This window comes from Mycteria americana, chromosome 8 (genome assembly GCF_035582795.1).
Source record: "Mycteria americana isolate JAX WOST 10 ecotype Jacksonville Zoo and Gardens chromosome 8, USCA_MyAme_1.0, whole genome shotgun sequence".
NCBI lineage: Eukaryota > Metazoa > Chordata > Aves > Ciconiiformes > Ciconiidae > Mycteria > Mycteria americana.
Window position 1 is genome coordinate 8,524,221 of NC_134372.1, and position 23,473 is coordinate 8,547,693.

At 47.5% G+C, this 23,473-nt stretch overlaps 1 protein-coding gene across 4 annotated transcripts in view; it reads left to right on the top strand.

Annotated features, from left to right (window-relative positions):
• Window positions 1-2,666: 2,666 nt before the first annotated feature.
• The window catches only part of GRIA1 (glutamate ionotropic receptor AMPA type subunit 1), a 131,372-nt gene continuing 110,565 nt past the window's right edge, over window positions 2,667-23,473 (top strand). For all 4 annotated transcript variants that reach the window (XM_075509399.1, XM_075509400.1, XM_075509401.1 and 1 more), the window contains exons 1-2: window positions 2,667-2,748; window positions 4,915-5,052. In XM_075509399.1, coding sequence (XP_075365514.1) covers window positions 2,667-2,748; window positions 4,915-5,052 — 220 coding nt within the window. The remainder of the gene's footprint in view (window positions 2,749-4,914; window positions 5,053-23,473) is intronic.

The window sequence follows — 23,473 nt, forward strand, 5'->3', positions numbered from 1 at the left end:
TGGTGAGGTTCTCCTTGTTAAACCACCTGCACTTTGAGAGGTTTATAGACAAAAGCAGCATTATTAATTAATGTGACTGTGCAAGCTTTCTGTGAGCTATTACAATATTTTATTGTTATGGCTACTATTATTATTATCAGATAGGCTGTTTGGGAGTTTGAAAATGTGCTAGCATCTTTCTGTTGCACTGGTTATCCTTCAGTGCCTTTCTTCAGATTATAAACGCAGCTGTTTCTATTAAATTCTGGATGGAAAGCAAGAGCCCATAAAACCTATCAGCAAGTTATTTTAGCCTCAAATCAGTATTGCTTAAATTATACAAGGAGTGAGATGGAAGTCTGATGAAGGTGCTACCTATCAACAGCAGATGTAAATTTGTTATGTTTCAATATGACTCTGGGATGCCGATCACCTAGGCAGTGAGACAGGGTAAGAGCATCCCTTGGCCACCTGTAACTGACTCCTAAATGCCCGAACGATTGCTCTAATGAACCTGCAGTCTCTGGCACTGAGAGTCATTGCCCTGATCAAGGGTGGCTTGGGGAGAAAAGGAATCCATCCTAGAAGGATGTTTTATTGCTTGCCATAAGGAAGATGCAAGTCTTCTGGGCGCTGTTTTTTTGCAGTGTAACTGTACATACTGTCCTTGTAAGAGGCCACAAAGTTGCAGGCATCAGTGCAACTCCTCGCTGATGCAAGGTATTAGAGTAAGGTGCTGAGACCCTATACCTACTCTGGTATTTATGTGGGTGTTTAAGCATTTTGTCATCCCAGAAGTCACAGTGAAATCCATAAAACTGTCTAGGAAGAGGTTAAAGATTCCAAACTCTTATTCGCAGAGATGAAGTGAAGGCCTGCGCAAGGATCATGGTCCGTTCTCATTTATGCAGAGCCTGTGCCCGTTAGCCACATGAGAGATGATTTTCCAGTCATTGTCGTGTTTGGCTGTGGAGATGGTGCATGACCTCATATGATGCTGCTCTACCCAAGGACTCTGTTGCAGCTGGCAGAAAGGGCTGTATGGGGAAACAAACCTGTAGTAAATCTCTTTCAGAGGAAGTAGAGGACCTGCCAATAAAAAGATGCTACTACCTCTGTTTTCAAGACCAGTCTGTTCATAAAAGGCGTGAAGATATGAAGAGTAGTGTTGTCCCTGCACCATAAAGTTATGTCACACCTGGGCCCTGTGGCCAACAGGGAATGTCTCTGTGCTACTGCAGATTTTGTAGGTTTTGGTCACATCCCATTTTGGTTATCCCAGTCTGCAGTGTTCTCGTCTGTCCAACCGTTCCTTATGTGGGAGCAATTCCTGACCTTTGAACATTGATCACCACTCTTTGACGCTCTTCCAATTTAACCACATGCTTTTGGAGATGGGGAGCGGGGACCAGGGCAAGGCACCCTACACCAAAGCAGGACAGGGGGCATCTGAGTCCTATTTCTAACTCTGCCCCAACATCCTTTTTTCTTTCTGTTTCCTCTCTGCTGTTTACCCCTTGTGTGTATTCAGGCTGCAAATGGTAAGGGCAGAATCTCTGTGCTCGGACTTGGGTATTCAGGCACAAGAGCCCCCAAGTTTGGTTTGGGACTTTGTGTTTCAGAAGGAGAACGGGTGAATTTTCTCTCCTTTCTGAGATGGCTATGGCTTTGCGTTCACAGCAGTTCTTCCTCAAGTATTTCTAAATCCCAAGTTGTGCCTAGGAGCTGTTTTTTATTGTTGTTACTTTTACTGATGGTTTTTTTTCCCCTTTTGTTTTTGAGCAAAGCTGCTTATGGTCAAATAAGCTCCAGCCTCACTAGAACTGCCACAGAACAGCTCCTGTAATGATCCAGGCTAAAATAGCCCCCTAATTTCAGAAGCCTGCCCTATCTGATGGTGCTGGTGAGCACAGATTCCTCCACATCAAGCACAGGGGTGAAATGCCTCATAGGTTAACGGTGGGCAGGAAAAATCAACGAGAAAGGTGATGGTGGGGGGGTTCATTTTTTCCTCCTTCGGGATCTCTGTTGTCTGTTGCTCTGAAATCCTTCCTTCCAAGGCACGTTTGCAGGATAGGACCCTCTTTGTTATCCTAATGAGCCGGGCTGTAGAGGCTGATCTGTTCAACTCCTGGACCCAGGGGTGAGAGCCCAGGTTGGGAAGCGATGGATCGGAGGCAGAGCAGTTTAAGCCCTTTCTCTAGAAGAGTTTGCCACCTACTGATTTACAGGTTCCTCCTGGCTCCTGCCAAGAGAAGTTGAGGGGGAAAGCCAGGAATTTAGGGGTAGGTGGGAATTACCCTTAGGGACTCCAGCCAGGACCCCCGGGGGGAATAAGCCGGGGCGAGGGGGGGATGCGGTACCCAGCTGTTGAGCTCCAAGTGGGAGAAGGCGAATGAGCTGGGTGGAAGCGCCCGGTTTGTGCGTGTGCGTGTGTGTGTTGTGTGTGGCGGGGGAGGGATGTGGATGAGGAGCGGGCTCTCTTTCTTTCTCACGGGGCTCAGTTAATCCTGCTGCCAGGCGGTGTTAAGCAGCAGTCTCAGCGCTGGATTCCGAGCGAGGGAGACGCGCAACCCTGAAGGCGCAGCGGAGGGGAGGCGAGAGAGGCAGCTAAAGAGAGCAGAGCGGGGGAAAAATCAAATCTATGCTTGGAACTGGGCTTCTTTTTCGCCAATGCAAAAGGGAATATGCAGCACATTTTTGCCTTCTTCTGCACCAGTTTCCTAGGGGCGGTGTTAGGGGCCAATTTCCCCAACAATATCCAGATAGGTGAGTGCAGAGCTCGGGGCCGTTTGGGAACGACGTTTCCCGGCAAGTGGGTAGGGGTGGAGAGGGGGCGGTGGGGGAAAACTGACCCGTTCGTTCGCTTGCAAAGGCAAAATGCGTGTGTGTGTGTGAGGGAGAGCGAGGGGGTGAACCGCGAGGGATGCATTTGTGTGTTGGTACCAGCTTTGCAAGAGCAGAGATGTATCAATTTGGCTTTGGGGGAGGGGAAGATTGGGAATAAATGCCTGCACACACACTAACACAGGGGGAGAAAAGTGCCTCTGAAATGGAGGAAGCACGAAAAAAACATCTGTTTCTTGCTCTGAGAAATGCCTGGGCTGCCATTGTGCGTTGCTGTATTTGCAAAATCAGCGGTTGCATTATATATTTTTGTGAGGATGCTGTCATCTGTAGGTAACTGGGACGAGAGGTAACAAACAGGCGCTCTCTGTTGTTGTTGCTAAAGAATAAGGGCAGAGCTATTGGAGGAAGATTTTGCCTTGAAGTCTCTTTTCATTTCTTGCTACTTGCTTCCCCTGCGCACCAGCAGTGCCTGTTTGATTCCTTTCTCCCTTCCTGTAACTTCTCAGTGCTCCTCTCCCTCCCTCCCCAGGTTTCTTATTACCCCCCTCCCGTTGATCTTTATCCATGATGGTTTGTAACCTAGCCCCAAATTCTCTTCCCTTGCATGCCGGTTTTCTTTCCCGCCTCCCTTCTCTTTACAATGCCAATCAATTGCTAATCCACCAAGTTCAGGCAACTCCTGCCTGAGTCCAGCTGCACAATCGGTGCTTTTATTGCTGTTGATGTTGCATCCCTGTCTCCCTCCCTTCCTTCCTCCCCTTTACCCCAAATTTGTGCAACATCCCAGATTTTTTCCCTTTCAACAAACACATATAGTAGCTTAATGTGTTTGCTCGGCTACTAGCATCTTATTCCTCTGACGCCCACGATTAAGGATGGGGAGTGGGAAGAACGGGGGAGGGGGGGATATTCATGCACAAATAGCCCTTTCCACACAACGAGGAGATGCCCTCTTTACTAAAGATGTGCAAAGTGCCGTTGAGAGCAGGTCCTTGCACATTTGTTTCTTCCCCAAGCCATCTGCCCTGGAGGGTGGGCACTGCTATTTTCTGCTTCTTTATTTTAATTCTACCTTGTTGCTAAGTGCTTTGTTTCCCTACTTGTAAAATGCCAATAACAGTGCTCCCTTTAAATGTATATAGATTACAAGACAGTCTGAATTTAATAGCATCTTTCTGCAGGCTGTGAAGGGATCTGCCGCAAGCCAAGTTTCCTGCTGGGGGAGCAGCAGGAAACTTTTCCTAGGGCCGGGTTATCGCAGCACTTTTTTCCAGGTCCATGGGGAGAGAAAGGCTCTGAGCCTGGGTCCAGCCTGGTCCCAGTTCCTATCCTATTTATATCATCCTGTGGTTCTGGGCTTGTCTCTGCTTCTGCTCAGATCGATCCCTTTGAGGGTCAAGCTTTTGATTTCCTGTGCTATTTGAGTTTGGCCACTGTCACCTGTTAAATTTAGGGGGTTTCCATGCAGCAAACTTACAGTAGCAGCAGTTGTTCGGCCATGGGTCCCACGTCGCTCTGGCTCTCGCAGCCCTGTCCCCATCCACCCAGCGCTGCGCCTGTCAGGCCAGGCTCAGCCAGCCTGCCCCGTACCCTGGAGTCCCATAGTGTGGGGGAACCCCTGCACCCCTTCCGGAGCAACTCCCTCCTCTTAGTCAGCAGGGTTTAAACTGAACCTAATTACTAGTGAGGGGAGGAGGAAGGACAACTCTCATTCCTCCTTTATAAGGGTAACATTGACAGCGCTTCCATTGCTCTTCCTTAAAGTTATGGGGGGTGAGGACGTCGAGCCAAACCCTGTGGTTCATCCTGACCCCGCAGGCTGCCCGGCCCAGGGATGCATCAGGGCTCCTATATGTGATCCAGGCATTACATAATGCGTGGTCTGGAAAGTTTTTCTGCTCCCAGCCTGTCCGCAGCGGGCACGAAACCCCCTGGGTCTTGCGTGCTGGAGGGTTTCCGAGTGTAGAGGCAATCCCTGGGCTGGGGAGCTGTAGCCTCTGCACTCAGGAATATTTTGGACAGAAGAGGTTGCTAATACGGGTGTGCTTAAGACCTTTCTTCTTGTTGTTCTGTTTTTCTCCCTAGGGGGGTTATTTCCTAATCAGCAGTCCCAGGAACATGCGGCTTTTAGGTTTGCGTTGTCTCAGCTTACGGAACCCCCTAAGCTCCTTCCCCAGATCGACATTGTGAACATTAGCGACAGCTTTGAAATGACATACACCTGTAAGTAGCAGCGTTTGCCGTGCTTTCTCTTACTTTTTTTTTTTTTTTAATTCCTGACTGGGGTTTTTTTTGTGTCTGAAATATGGGACATCTTGCTCCAAATGTGCAACTCGCCTTTAGGGTCCCTGCAAGAAGACCCCAAACACACGGGCAAAGGATTTCTGAATCATTTTGGTTTGTGCTAAGACATAGGGGTGAGGTAGTGCTGCAGTTATTCAGCATGTCTTGCATTTTCACTTACATTGCTTCCAAAGCGGTATAAACCCCCCAACAATTAATTTCCCTTTGTTTCTCTAACCTCTGCCAGACTCATTATGTTGAGGTTTCATTCCCATATTTGCTATAGCCGTGATGTACAACAAAGACACCCCTTTCCACCCACGGGGTGCACAGAAGTCTCTGTTTAGTGTGAACGACTTCTTCTTCAGCCCCGGTTTAGCCATCTGTCCTTGTAATTTAAGAAAGACCTAGCAGAAAACAGCAGCTTGGTGCAAGTGGAGTCCAGATCCACAATAAGGGGCAGGCCTAATAATGGCAGAGAGGTAAGAGAGTTCTAATTTCAAGAACCAGCAAAATCATTGGCTCTAAAAACAAGTATTAAAGACTGAATTTGTACTGCAGAGTCCATCCCAGGGTGTATCAGCACCCTGCTAAAGCACATTAGCTGTGCTGTTCTTGTGGTAAGATATAGTTGGGAAAAGAAAAAACTGACTTGCCAGGTAACGCCAAGATTAGCAGCAACAAATATGACCAGGAGGGAACCAGAGGAAAACAAAAAACCATAACACAGCCCTGTGGTTGCATTAGGGGCTGTTGCAGCATTTGCTTCCCTTGGAGCGAGCGGTGTGGTGCTGTGCTCAAGGGGCTCGCACCACCGGGATGCGATGCACAAAGAATTTCTCGGTTCAACCTTGTGTCAGACACTGCTTTCAGTCTCTGAGCCTGTGTGTGTGTGTGAGGACTGTCAGGAGGGGCTAGAGGAACCCTTCCCTTTTGCAGAGCCTGTTGGATTTTTGTTAGCTCATGTCCGTAGTATCCCTTTGATTCACTGAAACATCCTCTCTGCAGTTTAGTCATGTGGAGAGTGGGGTAGAGGTGGACACAAACTGTTCTCTCTGCTAAGAAATACACAGAAGGGAAAAATGCTTTCCTGCAGAAAGAACCCAGGAAGGTACAGGAGGAGAATTAATAAGGCTCTTTGAAGGAAAAAAAAAAAAGTTGTGATTTTTTTTCTGTTGGAGGGTTTGCAAATATGAGATTGCAGGAATTTCCTGGCCAGTATGATATAGGAGAGAGAAGTAATAATTTGACCACACTTTCACTGGAGTGTCTAATGACACATCTAAAGATTTTCTGCCTTTATTAATATCCCTCTGTTTGCCAACTACATGGTTTCCATCAAGGAAGAGCAACTATTTCAGCTCAATCCGATGGCACTTCCTTGGCAGGAAATCTAGGCAAATAGAAGAAGAAAGACAGACCTTGTATCTATCACAGGAAAGCGTCACCCACCTGGGGTAGAGTTGCTGACTGTGGCTGGGGATGAGCTATTTCAGTGCTGATAGCAGGAAGAAAGCAGAAACTGCAAGAATATCACTAGAATAAATTCTCCATCTGCACATAGTTTTCCCTCCCTCTCTACGCCTGCCACTAATGATTTTGTTTACAGCATTAATGTTGATAGCAAGACCATGATACTAGTTATGCTTCAGAAATCTGTCATTAGTACCACGTAGGCGGGGGTGGTCTCACAAAAGCTGAATGGAAGCAAGACAGCCTCCCAAAGGATGTTATATTTGAGCTCTATGTAGGGCACATTGTCCTAGATCAGACCAGCAGAGCACTCCGCACTGTCCAACTTCACTTGTCCTCATTTTTCTTTTCTTATAATTAAAAACTTCCTAAGTTCTTCCAGACTACGGAAGGCAGCATTTGTTTTGTAAGCACAAAAGAAGGTGTTATTCCATGTGCCCTGGAGAAAAAAAAACCCAACCCAAAAAACCCCAGACTGTTGGGAGACCTGGTTTTAGTACTCTAGGGCTGGAGTGAAACTTTTGCTAGGAATTAGCTCCTTCCTCATCTTCCAGCAAATTCCCTTCCCCGTTGCCAAGACTAGATATCAGCAGAAAGATCTGTTTGTTTACAGAGAATAAAAACCCTGCCCACGCAGTGGTCCTTATCTTCTGAGAAAAGACTGGCCATGCTACCAGTTAAAAGTACCAGGTTTTGTTCCCATGGAGATAGAGAACACAGTGTTTCCTTGTCATTGGTATTACCTGTTTCTCTGAGGGTTAAGTCAAGGGTGTTTGGATCCTGTAAACGTGGTGCCGGGTCCAGGTTCTCCAGCACCCAGAGGGTCTCCACGTATCAGGGTCTCCAGCAGGACATCTGAGGAAGACTAGTAGGTCCCAGCCCCATGGCAAGTCCTCTTGCTAGGATCCAGCCTCGTGTGCTAAATGTAGTCCTTATGGCAAGTGCCTGAAGCAGCACCATTCAAAATACAGAATATATATTAAGAATCAGTGGTGACAGCAGAAGCAAAAAAAACCTTGTTGGGCAGCTTGTGGGGCGATGCTGAAGTGGCAGAATGAACTGCAGCAAAATGACAGCACGCTGTCTAAGGAGATCGTATGCAAAATGTATCTCAGCATCAACTGTGACGCTGTCTATCTCTGCCTGACATATATCTGTTTACCAGTTAGGATGAGCAAGCTTTGGTGTGACAGTGGGTGAATTTACAGTATGAGATGCACCCATTTGTGCACAGGTGACAGTGATAGGGAGTTGTTAATGATGTGCTAGTGATGATCGTAAATTGGTAACAATAATATCCATGAAAGTGATAAATCTGTAAAATATCAGGAGGCTGCTGTTGTTGCTGGGCTGTCACGGCGACAGCCCAGCAATAACTTTCGTATTTCTGATGCTTCCAGTTGTGGACTTTTTATCGTTACACAGTGATTGTGAGTACCTCTCTGTGGGGCAGCGTCCACCTACGGGTCCTGTGGTTCCTATGCATAAAACATCAGTAGCTTATGATTTTAAGCAAACCGTAAGCATTAAGAAAGCAAAAATAGGTGGTAGATACAACGTGCGGTAACCTCGTATTTCATGTGTGTGGTTGATGCTAATGTTGTTGCATCACTGAAACATGGGCACATTTCAATAACTGAAATATCTTCCTGAATTCACTCCGTCCCACAGAATAGATGGTAATGAACAGGCTCTATGTTTGCAGCTGGGTGCATGGTGTGGCTTACCAGTATGAAAATACACACCTGCCTCTTTGAGGGTTCTTAACTAAAAATTAAGAGACTTTATATTTTTGTGCTGTTTGTTTGAAGCCCAAGGCAATTTTTTAGGGGGAAGGTGGATTTAGAGTCCTTCCTTCAGCAGAAGTATATAGCAGTGCCAGGTGACTATAAAGGGTAAAATGATGGTGTGGTGTAGCTGAAAGGTTTGCCTAGTGACATTGCAGAGCAAAAGCCTTCCGATCAGCTTTAAAGACATGTTCACAGGTTCTGTCTTCAGCCATGTTTGGAAAAGAGCTTTACAGCCTCAACACGGTTGCTAACAAACTCTTTTGCTGTGGCTGACTGCACTCAGGGCGGACCTAACATGGCAGGGCATGCTGCAGGTCAGAGCTGAGAGGTGCGGGAAGAGGGGTGCTCTGTGCCAGACGGAAGGGCACGGGAGGGCTGAAGCTTTGGAGAGAGCTGTAAATTCCTATGCCTGGGAGGTCCGCAGTGAGCACGAGCACCATGTTCTTTTGGCAGCAAAGGGATGAGAGGCTGCTTGCTTGAGACAACCAGTGCTGGGAATAGTTTTCTCTTATTCTTTGTCTCAGCCTCCATTCGTGCACACATAATGCACATCGCCACCCTGTGCGTAGCCCAGCTCCTCGGGGGATACGAGTTGCTTCAGCCGCAGCTCCTTAGCTGTATTTAATTTGCGGTGCAGAGACTCCTGCTTTCGGCCTCTGGCCGGAATCCCCAGGTGAGCCCCAGCAGCATCAGGCAGGCGGTGGTGGTTGCTCTCGCTGCCTGGGGAAGACGATGGCTCAGCAACACATTCCCCTGGCAGTGACCTGGGGGACATGCCCTGTTGAGCGGTGCTCGCAGAAGGTGAGTCACTAGCTTGGTAAATCTCAGGCCACTTTGCAGGGATGATCAGCGACTAAAAAAACCTCTGTTCAGCACTGAGCCCTATAGCTTAGCTGGGGCAGCGATGAGCTTGCGTGTGTGCTTAGGTGCTGGGCTACTGAGAAGGGACGTTCAGGACCTGCCCACCTGAACACAGAGGTCTGCACACGACAGCTGCAAAAAAACTTGTAAAAAGGCTGAAAACCAATCAATTATTTATCCCTCTCCTTCCATGTGTGCACAGCTACAGTTACTGTGGGGTCCTCATGCTGAGTATGGGCTGTGGGTGCTGCTAGAGTATCAACAGTTGAACCTGTTCTGCATATTAGAAAATGAACATGTAGTTTGGAGTCTGTTCGTATTTTATGAAGGCCTCCCAGCACCAATTAGAGAGGGATTTGTAGCGATCACTCACTCTCTGTTTATGTTCTTATCAATAGCAGCAAGCTTAGATCCAGATCAGCTATAAAATGAAGTGTTTCTTTTTCTTCTTCTTCTTGGATACTTACGTATATAGATAGAGCATTTCTGGAGATTGCTTTTTATGTCTTAAATTATCTCTCAGAGACAGGAAGGAATAGGCAAACATTTGAATGTTCTCAAACGAGGATCTAAATTTGGCTTAATTAAACAATTATTGCATGTTGAATTTAAAGGAAGCTTCTTTGTTGACAAACAGGATGGTCGCCATTTCTTGGAAAGGTGTTACTGTAATTATTCCAGCAACAATCAATTAAAGTGCAATTTTTATAATTAAACTTCCACAATCTAAATAAGCCCAGCCCTGTAATAGTATGTAATTTTTGCGGTGTTGGTAGACTTGTATTTATTTTCGCAGTGTCAGAAATCTCATGTAAATGCTTTGGGATTTCTTTTTTCCCCTGCAGAGCTCAGGATGCTAGCTATGACTATTTAATGTGAGTTAAGCCAACAGAGACATGGGTGTAATGATCAGATGCAGCCTGATTAATACAACATAGGTACTAAAAGGAAAGACATCTCCTTAGATTTTGTAATAGGAAAAGATGTGATGCAGGCAGATGAATCACAGAGCATCAATTCACGTTCGATCAAATTGAGATTAAGGATGCTCAGTTTCTGGCAGGGATGGGCTGTAATTACATGTTTGTTTAGTGAGATGCCAGCACCTTACAGAGTCAGGTCCAGCCCTAAGTAGGGTGCTGATGGGTGAAATCCTGCCAAACAGAAGAGAGCGGGTCCTGGGGGTGACACCAGCCTCCTGCGTCCAAGGTCTCTGCAGGAGATCTGGGGTGGGCAATGGGTGCTCAGCAGTCGCATCCGCCGCTGAAGAAGGTGGGAGCTTGTCCCATATGCTTTCCCCAAGAAGGAAAAGCATTTAAAAGACAAGTGCCAAGCCATTTCCTCAGCTACGGCTGCCAGGACAGGGCGGGCTGTCTGTCTGCCTTCATGGATCTCAGCACGTAGAGCCTTGGGTGAAGGTGGGCCAATATCATCAGCGGGGACGTTGATGGGGCTCCACTGTCATTTGGCGAAGGCAGCCCTGCCGAGAGGCTGGCAGCGCACGTCAGGTATCGGGAACGGGTTTCCCCCAGTCCTGTGTGTCCATTTCTCTCCTAAGGGCATGGGGGCACTTATTCTTTGCATAACTGTTTTTATGTATTTAATTTTTTATCCTGGGCTGAGGGAGTGGTGCCTGGGGAGAAAAGCTGATATGACGCAATTAGGAAAAATCAGAGGATGAATAAAGGGAATTTCACACCTGCAAATCTATCTGCTTATTTGGAAAGGATCCCAAATACTCATTGGTGACAAGCAAAAAAGAGAGTGAAGAAGTAAAATTTGGGCTCTGCAGCAGGCAGAGAAGGGATTTGAGAAACAGTGAGCAGCAGAGGCCAGACCTGTCCATTGTGTGACAGTCACAGTTTTCACTCACAGCTTATTCTTTCTTCTCTAAAAATAAAGCTTTTTCATGTGAATAGGGATCCTACTAAGCCAGAAACACACAGGCTTTATTTTTTGGCATATTAGCAAGGTGAGAGTGGAAATCTTGATGTGGCTGCAAGGAAGGCAGCGTGGGGAAGCACACTGTTCCTTTCCAAAACTCTAGTGGGAATTTTAGATATATAAACGTTTACATTTCCCTTAATAGGGTTAGGGCCCCAAAGGCAACACCTCTCTGCCAGTAGAAATGGAAACAGTCCCAGTTAGCTTCAGTAACATGTGGAGTTCAGAGCAAACACAAAACCAACATGCTCCTTAAAGAGGCAATAAGTCAGGGAGACTTTAATATTCTGCAGATCCAAATTCTCCGGGGTGCGGTATTAACGCAAGTCTGAAGACAAAGATGTATTTATTTCAATTGCGTTCCTTTAAAGAGAGATGGGTTTTTACTTCTCTGCCTTTAGTTGTGTAGAACAGAAACAGGGTAATGTTTTTCCCAGTGAAAAGTGCGGTCTGGTAGAGCATGGGATGTCCTTTGGGAGGTTACATGGACTCCTGAGTAAGCCAGGTATTAGGCAAGATGCAGAAGAAGGGATGAACTGAGCCCTTAGCAATCCACCATGATCCCAGAAAAAAAAAACATTTCAAAATAATACCGAATGATTACAATAATAACAGCATGCTATCTGGCAGAAACTGTTCTCTGCTCACCTGCTGAACTGATCGCTCATTAGCTTACACAGTAACGAGTCTCTAGTTGATTTTCTCATGCTGCCCTTTAGCAGCCAGACCCACTTGTTCCCTCTGGGGCATTCTTAAAAAAAAAAAAAAAAATCACACCACAGCACAAAAGAAAAAAAAACCGCCAGCAATGTTATACTTTTTATTAATGCATATCAGTTATTTTCCCTATTCTCTGCAAACCACACCCTTGCCAACCCTCGTCCAGGGTTGCAGTTCAGGAGGAGATGTGCTTATGCATCGTAGGACTGATTGATCCCTTGAGGAAGGAGCAGTCAGAGGCAATGAAGAGGCGAGTAACAGCTACAAATTGCCATATCTTGGCTTCTTCAAGAGGGTCTTTTCATTCTTTGATTTTATTTGTTTTTGACAGAGTGGAGGAGTGCAAAAGAAAACAACTGATGTCTAAGATTGAGATGTAACGTACAACTGATGGCAGGATTCTTGTGTGGATATAGCATATGTGTCTGCGTCTCTCTATATGCTATAGGAGTTCTGGCTTTGATTTAATAAGCGTGGTCTTGTAACTATGCTAATAGAGATGAAGTGGGAGGGAGATGAAAGGTTGAGGGCTGGAGGGTCGGAGGAAAGATACAGAAGCTGCTGTAGGTAATCTGGATGCAGCGTGGAAGGATCTCACATGAAAGGGAGGGCTATTTCTCACCTCCCCACTCTCCCAAACATTTTGCTTTGATCTTTGCTAGCGGTAAGCTTCAACGAGCAGAAGACATCAGTGACTACACTGATTCAGATGTGGTTTTTCTCCCACTGGCCTGCCAACATCCCCTGAGAGCTCCGAGCCTTGTTAGCTTTCCTTCCACGCAGCACCCACACCCCATTCAGCACCATCTATGAGAAAGAGGACAGTGTTGCTATTCTGGCAGGTGAAAGCAGACAAAATTACCACCAAGCACGGGAGCTCGTGGGGAAAGCATGGGCGAGCGAAGTCCAACAGAGAGCACACAGGGATGGAGGATGGAGAAACGCTGGGTCAGGAGCAGCACTTGGAGACCTGTCATGGGATAGGGGACAGGCAGCAGCTCCAGAGGGACTGTGGACATTCCATAGCTGGAGTTGTCCCTTGTTTCTCTTTCCAGCCCTTAGCTAAGCTGGGGGAAGTTTTGCTTTCTGAGGGCTCTGTCTCCTTCTGCCCAAATATGAGCTGGAGCCTGCTGGTGTCTCCCATCTGGCCAGCACCGAGGCTCAGCTCACTCCTGGCCTCTTTCTTCCTTGCTGCAACTGCCGCAGAGCCAAACCTTGGTGCTTAGGGCAGGGAATCCCCTGCATGGGGTGGTTATTGCAAACTGCCAGCGTGTTTAACACCGCCTGCAGCCCTCTTGCTGCTGCGACAGTCCCAACATGCCACTGTGCTTTCCCCGCAGCCTTGTGCAGCAGGACACCTTGCATCCTTATTGCATGGTGAGCATGTGCCATTTATATATGGCTTATTGCATGATGCACGTGAGTGGGTGGCCATGTGTTGGCCCTGAGATGGGACCGTTTGGTCAGGGAAAAGGGAGACGACAAATGCTGAGATGTAGACCATGGTGGCGTGAAGGTTAGCGGGAAAGGAGGCTCTTGTCAGAGCACATGTGGCAGGGGAGTCTTGGGGGTGACCACCCGATCGGTGTCCAGCAGGGACCCAGATCAGTGGGGAAATGGGGGCAGGTCTGGGCCGCCAGCACTGTGTCTGCAAAGGGCTGAAGCAGCCAGTGGAGCCGCAGCTGAGAAAGAGGCCTGGCCTGCAGGGAGTTCAGGAGAAATATCTTTGTGCAGAAGGTGATTAATGTCTTTAATGAACTACCAAAGGAAGTAATAGAAAGCCAAACCACATACGGCTGCAGTGGGGGAAGGGGCCGAGGGGACGTTGTTGTTGCAGGCAAGGACGAGGAAGCGAGCTGCGGCGCAGCCCATGCAGCGATGCCGTTTCCAGTTCACTGTCCCAGAAAAACAGTCGGGCACAGCAGCTGTCCCTAGTTCGTCCTGAGCAAAGGCAGAGCTGCGTGTGTTTCACAGATTTAATCAGAATTAATTCAGTCTTCCAGCCTGTCCTGGTTCTGGGGTCTTTTCTTGCTCAGCTCGTTATGGCTATGCCAACCAAAACCCACTACCTGCAGCTTTGAGGTGTGGGGATGGTAATCTGGGAGTCCCCGTGATCCTCTCCTGTGGGGACAGCAAAGGGAGGGGTTTTGGGGAGAGCAGAGCCTCACTGGAGGCTGGGACCTGGATTAGCCTAGGCTGACAGGCGTTAAGAGTCACCACTTGTTTGGGAACCCACAAGAAATGTGTGGATGAAGTTAGGCAGATTTCTAACATTGAGTCATCTATATCATAACATCCTCCACCTTAGCAGCCTCGTGTGCCAGACTCAGCAGAGACCTAGGGGGGAGCAGATACCAGCACCTCTCCTGAACCCACAGAGCCCCACGCGGTCCCAGGGCTTGCAGGAGATCGGCCATTTGCAGTCACCCACAGACTAGAAAACCACCCCTTCGTGTTCACAGACATGCCCATGTTTATGTGCTAATAATTAGGGGGCAGTGAGTTCACCGTGCAGTCCCCAGGTAGGAGGCAAGATAGCTCCTGCATTTCCACCCTTGCTCCCAGAGCAACCACACACCTTCAGAGACGAGCCCTTCCCCAAAAAGCCCATATCACCTCTTGTTCTGGAGTAACTAGCACTAGTTTGGGGTACAGGCTTGCTCTGTCAAAGAGAAAACTCTCATTCAAGCATCGTCACAGTTTTAGTGAGGCTTAGCAGTCACGCTGAAGTGGGAAAACCATCACACAGCATCTCAGATAGCAGCTGTCAGTTAAGACGCCATTCCCAAACTTCTCTTCTTTGCTTGGGAAGCTTTAGCCCATCAAAGCTTGTTCTCAAGTGAAGTCCTTACACGTGCCCTCAGTACAAATGCTGGATGCACTGTCTCCTGATTGAACTTTTCCTTCCTCTGCAGAGGTTGCTTGTAAAGCAACAGAATTGCATGCTTATCAGGTCAGTTCTGCTTTGCCAGATGTCTGTGGAGGGACAGAGGAAGAGAGGGGAAGAACCAAGCCCAAGCCTGACCCAGGGTCCTCGTGCCGTGTCACTGCTTACATGTCTTAGCAGTGTCCTTAAGCAGCATGTCCTAAGTCTTTAAAGCGTGAAGAAGGGAATTTGTCCCCTCTGACTTTTCTGGCTAAGGATTAGTTGCCCTCATCTAAGCTATTCATCAAGGTTATCTCTGTAATCATCAGAGCGCTCTCCAGTGAGCAATGCTTTTGAACTGTTTTAGACCCCCTTCTTAGTACAGGAGGAATGACCCTCCAGAGGTCTCCCTTGTTGATGCGGGAAGCCAAGGTGACAAACTGGGCTTAGACAGCTTTCCGTGAGACCTTGAGAGGCAGGTGAGATGAATCCTGCCCAAAGTGTCTGCAGTATTATGTCCTTCTGCTAATTCCTCAATACTCTGCTGAAGGTGATACCTCAGCGGTACCAAACATTTTCCTGCTCTCTGCCTGGGAGCAGCCTGTAAAGGCTTTCATAAAAGCGGGCATCACATTGCAAACAGGCAGTTCGCGGTTGTGCTATTCTGATGTATTGCTAAGAAGTGAAGGAAACATATGTTCATGGCGTAGAAACTGCTCTTCTCAGATTCACCTTCTGTATTTTGGTACAGTACTGCAGTGGCCCCTCAAGGGCAGGGACCTGCCGTTGTCATGAGACGTGCTCTCATCCTCTTAGCCTCTTCTGTTTCTCACTTTTCATGGGCTCGCTGCTGGCAGTAGTGTTTGCAGTGCTCTAACAACGATGCCTGGATTTGCTTTTGCTGTCTTTACTTTAAGCAGATCTCTTTTTCCCTCTTCTCTGGTGATATGCTCCTGGCTTATACTGCCTTTCCCTAGGAGTAGGCTCCGGGGGATCATAGAGTTGGTATCATCACGGGAGGAATGCCTTTGGATGCTAACTGTAGCATTTTCAAAATAGCACCCAGGGATTTGACTGAGCAATCCTCACTAGCTCTAATGGGAAGAGCACAGCTAAGCCCTGCGTGGTACTGGAACAATCTTGTGAGCTTTTTTTAAAAAAAATAATTGCTGTTTGGCCCCCAAAAAAGTAATTTCTAAAGTAGCATCCTTTAGCAGCTGAGCCAAATCAGACCCAAAACATGCCTGAAAATCCTAGGGAGACCCTGAATCCCACCCTGCTCTGGTCCTGGATTCTGATTGCCATTTGACAGCAATCTCAGAGGAGTGTGATAGCCATGTGCATTCAGGTTTCCTGTTTCACGCCTGTCTCTGGAAGGAAAGTAAAAGTGTAAACCCAAACTAGCAACTTAAGCAGGACAACTTGGAAAACAAAATTAAAAAAAAAAAAAAAAATCATCCCCCTTGGCTCCCAGGGCTGTGCAGTGAAATATAGAGCAGTGTCATGGAGGCTGGGGGTGGAGGGAATCGGGGTCAAGATGACGGAGGTACAGCAGCATCCTCTGGTGGGACTGCGGGAGCCTTTGGCGAAGGTGTGTTTGTCTCAGCGCTGTCTGCGTTAATCGAGCTGGGGGGGGGCTGCAGCTGGAGGAATGAGGTGCCTGGCTGTAGGACTACGGGCACTCGTGCTGTAGGATGGTTCGTGTCCAGAGCTGCAAGAGGTGCTGCAGATGCGTTGCATGCAGGGGTGAGATTTGCAGTGTTTTTCCTGGCTATCCTAGCCTGCAGCCAATGCAGCGAATTATTCACTTTCAAGAACAGCAAATTTACATTAAAAAAAGGCTCCATCAAAAGGAGATCGCGCTTGGCAGTCTCCCTTTAGCCAGGGGAGCGCAGCAAGCAGACAGGCGCAGGAGGCTGCCTTCCTGTCCCTTGCTGTCTGCGTGTTCTGTGGTTTTGGCATTGCGAAAACGGGAAGCAGCTGTAAGCCCTTTGGATCACAAATGGATCTGGGAGTCTGCTACCTCTGCTAACAGCTCATTTATTATCAGGGAGCAGACAGTTTCCTCTGAGCCAGTGCAATTTATCATTTCTTAAAGATGCTGTGTGAGATTGAAAGAATTTGCTCTAAGAGTTGGCACCTGGAGGACAGCAATGAGTCCATTTTTGGGAAGAAATCTCCTTTCTCACCAGGATTTCTTTTTCCCAGCTTCAGCTGGAGCAGTCCATGGGCACCACTGCCCAGGGATGTGCAGTAGATGCACTTTCCTCTGAAAAGTCCGAGAGCATCCCTGGTCTGAAAAATTCCTTAAGAGAAATGAGGGCCCTTTGCTTCTTTCTCTGTGCCCAAAATACTGATGGAGGGAGGGTTAATAGGCTATTCCAGCTCCTTTGCATGAAACCCATATATGCAACTCCAGGCAGGTTAAATCTACCACACACAGTATCCCATCCACAATCAGCACCCGCTGCTGCCTGGCCTGGATTTCATGCTGTTTCAGCACAGCGCTGCTTCCTCTGCCCTCCATGTGCCTCACCCACATCAGCCCCTTTGCTCCCCCAAAGTGTGCAGTTACACAGTGGGAAAGGGGCTGTGGGGCCATGCTGCAGCCCCAAATAAGTCCCCGCACCCGGAGACCTGCAGTCAAAGCAGCTCCGCAAAAGGGTGCTTCCCCATTGTTTTGCTCGATGCACCAGGCGAGGGTCCAGGTGAGGGTCCCACAGGGTCCCCTGTGCAGATGTTGAGTGGTCTGATGTGGGCACTCCAAATTCAACCCTCCTTGTAAGGAGTATTTGCTATAGAGAGTAGTGAGGTGATGAAAGCCCATGTTAATTATGCTCCTTGCAGCAGCTATGAGCTCACACCAGTGTTTTTGGCTGCTGTTGTCTCCTGGCTGCTTAAAATCCCGGGCTCGCAACGTGCTTCAAGGGAATTTGCTGTCAGAGTCAGCAGAAGAGATGGTAGGATGTGCTGGTGCGTGTGGCAGCCTTGGACCGGAGATGGAGTGCCCCCAAGTGAGGGGGCACTGTGACCCTCTGCAGCTGTTTTTCTAAGTTTTCATGTTTAGTTGGTTGATGCGGTTTAACCTTTCTTCCTGTAATTTGCACTCATGAATTATTCCAAGTGAAGATAGCATTTGCTTAATTTTGGTTTGGTTTTTATACATCTTTTCAGTGTGAAGGGAAATCAGGGCTACACGTACTTGGTAGTTTCCTGGATTGCAGATCAAGCCCTTTCTAAAGAAGGTTCACTTGATCCAAAGGCACTCGAGGGGATTTTGTAGTCTGTGATCCTGTCATTGCTGTCTTTACCTTTCCTGCAGATTTTGCCCAACAATGCTATGCTCCACCCTGATTTTTGCTCGTTCTTCCCTTCCCTGCAGCAGGATCTTCCTCTTGGCTGTTCTGCTCCTGTCTGTGCCTGTAACTGTTGCAAGACCCATGCTTAAGATGTCGTGACCATCTTATGGCTGTCAAGGTTCCTGCTGTTCACCTGTTGCATCTCCCTGCTGTCATGAGTTTAGTAAGCTCTCACAGCAGTGTTTCACCGTTATATTTGTTTACCAAATATTTGGGGTCCTGATTGTTAGCTTAGGCCTGTAAGTACCAAAAATCAGATCTTTAAAGGCATTTCAATGTTTACTGATTCCTTCAGGAGCATCAGTACCTAAATGTGATATAGTGTGTTCTGAGTGATTTAAGTGCCCCTGTGGGTCTGGTTCGAGTGTAGCACGAACAGGATTAATGCATTTTTATTTTATCCAAACCAATTTTTTTGATGAAAGAACAAACCAAAAGCAGGATTATAGCTCAATGATTTTTTTTTTTTCATGGAAGGTGTGTGTTTCTGCTCTTCCATTCTGCAGTGATGCTACTGTCTGCTGCAGAACAGTCTCTGATGGTAGCTAAGCCGCGATGCGCAGTAGGACAAGATTGCTCTCATGGTCCGCTTTCCTCCTGCTCGTGCATGGGTGAGCCAGGGATGCTCACCTCGTCTCTGGCTATTTCTGGCTCTGCTGCACTTGGGTGGACAAGGGGAAAGGACAGTGTTGGGTCCTCCCAGCCTGGCTGTGCTGTGGCGGAGGGTGCAGAGCTTGCATTGCTGCAGTCAGCTCCTCCTCTCTGGCCTGGTTTGGCACGGTGCTGTGGGATATCTCATGTGGGTGCTGGTACCCTTCCCCAGACCCTCATCTCTCCCAGAGAGAGATCTTAGCTCGGGATCATGCATCGGACTCACACCTTGTTTTGTGGTTTGTCAGAAGGATCTCCTGCCAAGATCAGATGACTGAGGAGCTCTAATGGTTTCTTTGTGGCATTTAGTTTCTCAAGAAGTGAGAGGAAAAAAAATGCAAGGGGATACACTAAGATATCAATGGTAAAAAAAACCAAAAGTCTTGAAAAGGGTGTCTTGAGAAAAAAATAAAAGATAATTGAGTTTTAGGCAAGTTGTAGAATCAGGGACAGATGATAAATGGGAGCTGAAGGCTTGTGGCAAGTGCATTAGAGGCAGCCTTTAAATGTTCCTTAAACCAACATTTGTTGCAGTTTGGCCCCATCCACAGACAGCAGCTAAAGCATGCAGTGAAATGCCTCCTCTGATCCTCCATCCCATCACTCTAACCGTGAGGCTTTGCAGTTAGTGAAGGCACCACCAAGAAAAAGGACTGATGTCCTGAAAGAGCAGCACTTGATGCATTGGGCTGTATAGGCTTTTCTGCAAGGAATGAAAGACTAATCACTTTTCAGACATGTCCTAAAGTTAATGGAGACTTTGACTTCACGCCTCAAATGACCTACTTGTTCCTTTGAGACCTTGGCTGTGTCATTAGCTTTCCTTTCTCTTGTGTGCAAGACTGTATGTGAAGGGTTCCTTTAGGGGAAATTTACTTCTTAAGGGTTTTTTGGATACTCTCCCATCCTGGTGGCTATTGTTTGCCTTTTTTTTTTTTCCAGTGAGACTGGATGGGGGGGAGCGGGATGGACTGGCATTGGTGAGGTACCACCAAAGCCGTGCTGGGAATATCTGGAGCCCCCCTCCAATTCAGCAGTGTCCATTTAGCTGGAAAGGGCTGGGTGCTCAGGGGGAACGTGCTTTCTGTGACTGCCAGAGCTGATAAATAAGTGGAGAGACATGAGTGAGCACTTGCCCATAGGAGAGGACACAGCTTTGCATATCTGGCTAGTGCCACATTGGCCTCATTTTCTTGCTTAGGCTCATGTTTATAGTCCTTGCTCTTCCTGATGAATCTGACCCCCATTCAGGAGGGTCCATAGATCCCTGGCAAGCAGGGACAGCTGTCTGGCTGGTACCCAGAGCTCTCCTGTGTCTGTTGGCACATGAGCAGCAGGGGATGATGTCTGGGAAGTGATGGGGGAACTACTCCTCTTCTCCTGGAAGCACCAGGCAGCATATGGGTAAAGGCCATGTAGGTGCTTGAGTGGGTGAACAGAGACTACGTCTGCACGCAGGATCCTTGGGAACATTTCCCCGCAAGCAGACTTCGCCATGGAGAAGCCCGGCAAAGTGGAAGCGCCAAGGGGCCATGCTGAGTGGCTGCAGTCCATATTATTCACCGTCTGTTCTCCCCATTGCTGTGATGACAGCAGGAAAATGTCCTTCACATTGGCAGTGTAGGCTCATTCATCTCCTCTCCCCAAGTGACAAGAGCATGATTCACCCGCTTGTCTCGATCTTCGTCTTCCTCCCCAGATATGGCGCTGGGGTTCAGCCCGTATGGCCGGCCAGCTTGGCTGACACCCTATGCACCACGCTGCCTTGCCAGAGATGGGACAAGCGTGGTGCTGGGGATGAACACTGACATCACTAAGCCACTTCAGAAGAGGAGGCATTGAACCAGCTCTCATTCTCCCCCGCTGCCCGCAGGGAAGCGTTTAATCTCCCGATGGGAAGAAATTAATGGAGATGCATTTAAAATACTAACCCCTGCATGGAGGAGGACGGCTTCTCTTGCTTTCACTTTTGTGTAGCACCAGGCGGCCTCACGGTGGGTGAAGCTTTTCCATTCAGCTCAGCCAATGTGTCCTTAATAGTCCTTTTTGGTCTTCAAGGCCTAGAGAAAGATTATTGATAACTCTCAATTGAGTAAAGCCCTTCTTCTGTAGATAAACTTCCTTAGGAACAATAAAGTCAAAGGCTGTGGATCCTCTGCTTGTCTGAGCCAAGCCTGACACCCCACTAGAATGAGGTCTTCATTAGACATGAAGCTAGTGGGCAAGTGGCTTGCTCCCTCTGCATGTCTTGCAAGCTTCCTCTCTACTCCATGCAGGGAAGGCAGTTTGGGGGCACTTCCCTCCCATGATTACCCAAAGTGTTTAACTGGTTGTGACTGGAAACCCACCAGACCTTTGAGGAGTCTGTGCAGTCCCTGGGAGTTCCATGAACCATCCTTGACCTAGGCCGAGTCGAGAAGATCTCTTCATGCCCACATTAAAGCAACCAAAAATCAATTCCTTTGGGCTTGCTTTTCCCAAGTCAGGACCTTCCATAACCAAAAGACTAGATGCAGCCCAATACAAGTTTCCCAGCAGACTCAAGGTAGATATGCTGGAGGCATTGCAAATGAGGAGAAATGTATGTTCTGTTTTGTTTTCCCTGCTGTGATTTAGTAGCAGTGATTGTGGTGAGGCCTGGAGTTTTCCAGTCTGAGCTTGGCAGAGAAAAGGAGACAATGTCTAACTACTGCAAGAATTATAATTATTGTTAGGCTTTTCCGTGGCGCTATCAAAGTATGAATTGAACTCTGGGAGGGCTGTAAATAACTGCTTTCTCCCAGGATATCCCCAGGTTGGACCCTGGCACATGCAGTTGCGCTTCCCAGCGTGACTCCCTTCTGAGTTGCAATCAATAACAAAAATAACCACGGGGACAGTCAGATGCACTGAAAAGTCAATATGTCTGGTAGGATATCCTCATCATCCCTATATGGGAAAGCAGTCACTTACTGCCTGTAAAACTTTTTATTTTCTGAGGATATTAGAGGTTGCTGTGTAGGGGGGGCATTAGCCTTATTTAAATACCCAAAATATTTATTGAGGACATGCTTCCTCTATATTCTCTCATGATAGGATGCCCCAAATCCAGTGACACTAATTAGCTACTTAAACTTTTTTTTTTTTTCCTCCCCCCCAGCTATGGCCAAATCTCTCTGGATTTAGCAGCACAGCAAAGATTTAACAGAAAGTTTAAATGGGAAAAGCGTATGAGAGGAGAAATCGTAGGATAAGATTCTGTGCTTGTTAACTGATGGCATTTATAAATTATAGCTGAGAGATGTCATATCAGTGGAAATGCAAAACAGCTTAGTGGATTATAAAAATACCCTCTATAAACCATTTTAATGCCTAATTTTTTTAAATCTCTTACGGTAGGTGTCATAAAAATGAATTCTAGCAGAAAGGATAAAAATTTTCCCTCGGTAAACTGGCTAGTTGGTGATTAGAGGCTGTCAGGGAGAACAAACTCTTGATTAGGCTGAGGTGCTGCGGTTTGGCTGAAGACAGCAAGCTTCCATTTCTAGGGAGGTGAGTTTGCTTGTGGGCAAAGTGGATCCAAACCCACAGGGCAAATATCACTGCAGCAAAATGTCCTCCCATCCCAACGCAGCTTCTCTCAGCCAGGAGGAGAGGAAGGCTGAGGAGTGAGTGGTGGGAGCAGGGGCTACCTCAGGGGCTACATCAGGGGCTGTTTTGGGGCAGAACATGAAGGAAAATTGCAGAAGGACAGCAACCCAGCGGGGAAGAACAGGGGTTGCTGGAAACTGCAGCTGTGGATGTGAGATAGGACGGTGAAAATAGGTGCTTGTGGGATGTCTTGGAAGGAGCCATGAGGTGGTGAGGACAGAAAGATGCGTTCTGATGTCTACCAGGCTGCAGTCATTCTGGTTCCACCACTTTCTCAAGTATCAAGTATATTTGAAATTAAACTTGCAAGAAAGAGAGACAGAGAGAGCTGCAGCTCTGGTTTTCCCCACAAAACATATATTAGTTGCCCAGTGGCCAGTGTTTGCTAGTGCATGCTATTTCAGGGAGGTTGCTACTCCGGGTTTCCTTGCTCGCTTCTGTGTAGCCCCTGGGCACTTTCTGTCCCCTCCTGTGCTTCATTTTGAAAAGCACAGCCAATGCTCAATTCTGGGTTAAGATATTTAAGGATGCAATGTTTTGCAGTACATTTCCAAGCTGCTTGCATAGGAAAGGGTAAATGACCTACCTCTCCCTGTCCTTTCACAGCCTAGTTCCCAGGATGCATTCAAAGGTGCCTATTCTCTCGCTACCTTTGAAAGCTTTGTGTCAGTTCTCCCCATAGATCCTTGTACCGTAGGCCTCTTTTGTGTCCTGCACATATTATTTTTTCCAGAAGAAGAAATCTGCATGTGGGATAGAAATGGTATTAACTTTCCCAACGTGAGCTCACAGCAGAACTGCATTTTGCAGTGTGTCTTTGGGGCTGTGTCAGGCTATTTCCACAGGGAGGCAAGATTTAGCGTACGGACTCCAGATGAGCACCTTATAGCACCAGTGCAGGAAAGGCAATTTACCAAATCAAATTGCACAATATAGGATGTCGAGCAGCCTACTTCTGGGTCCTGTTCTCTGCAAGGGACTTCATCATGACATGAGCTAAAGGGATGAGTAACAGCCTTCAAATTGAAAGCTCACGAAAAGAATCTCATGCAGAATAATCCAAAGGC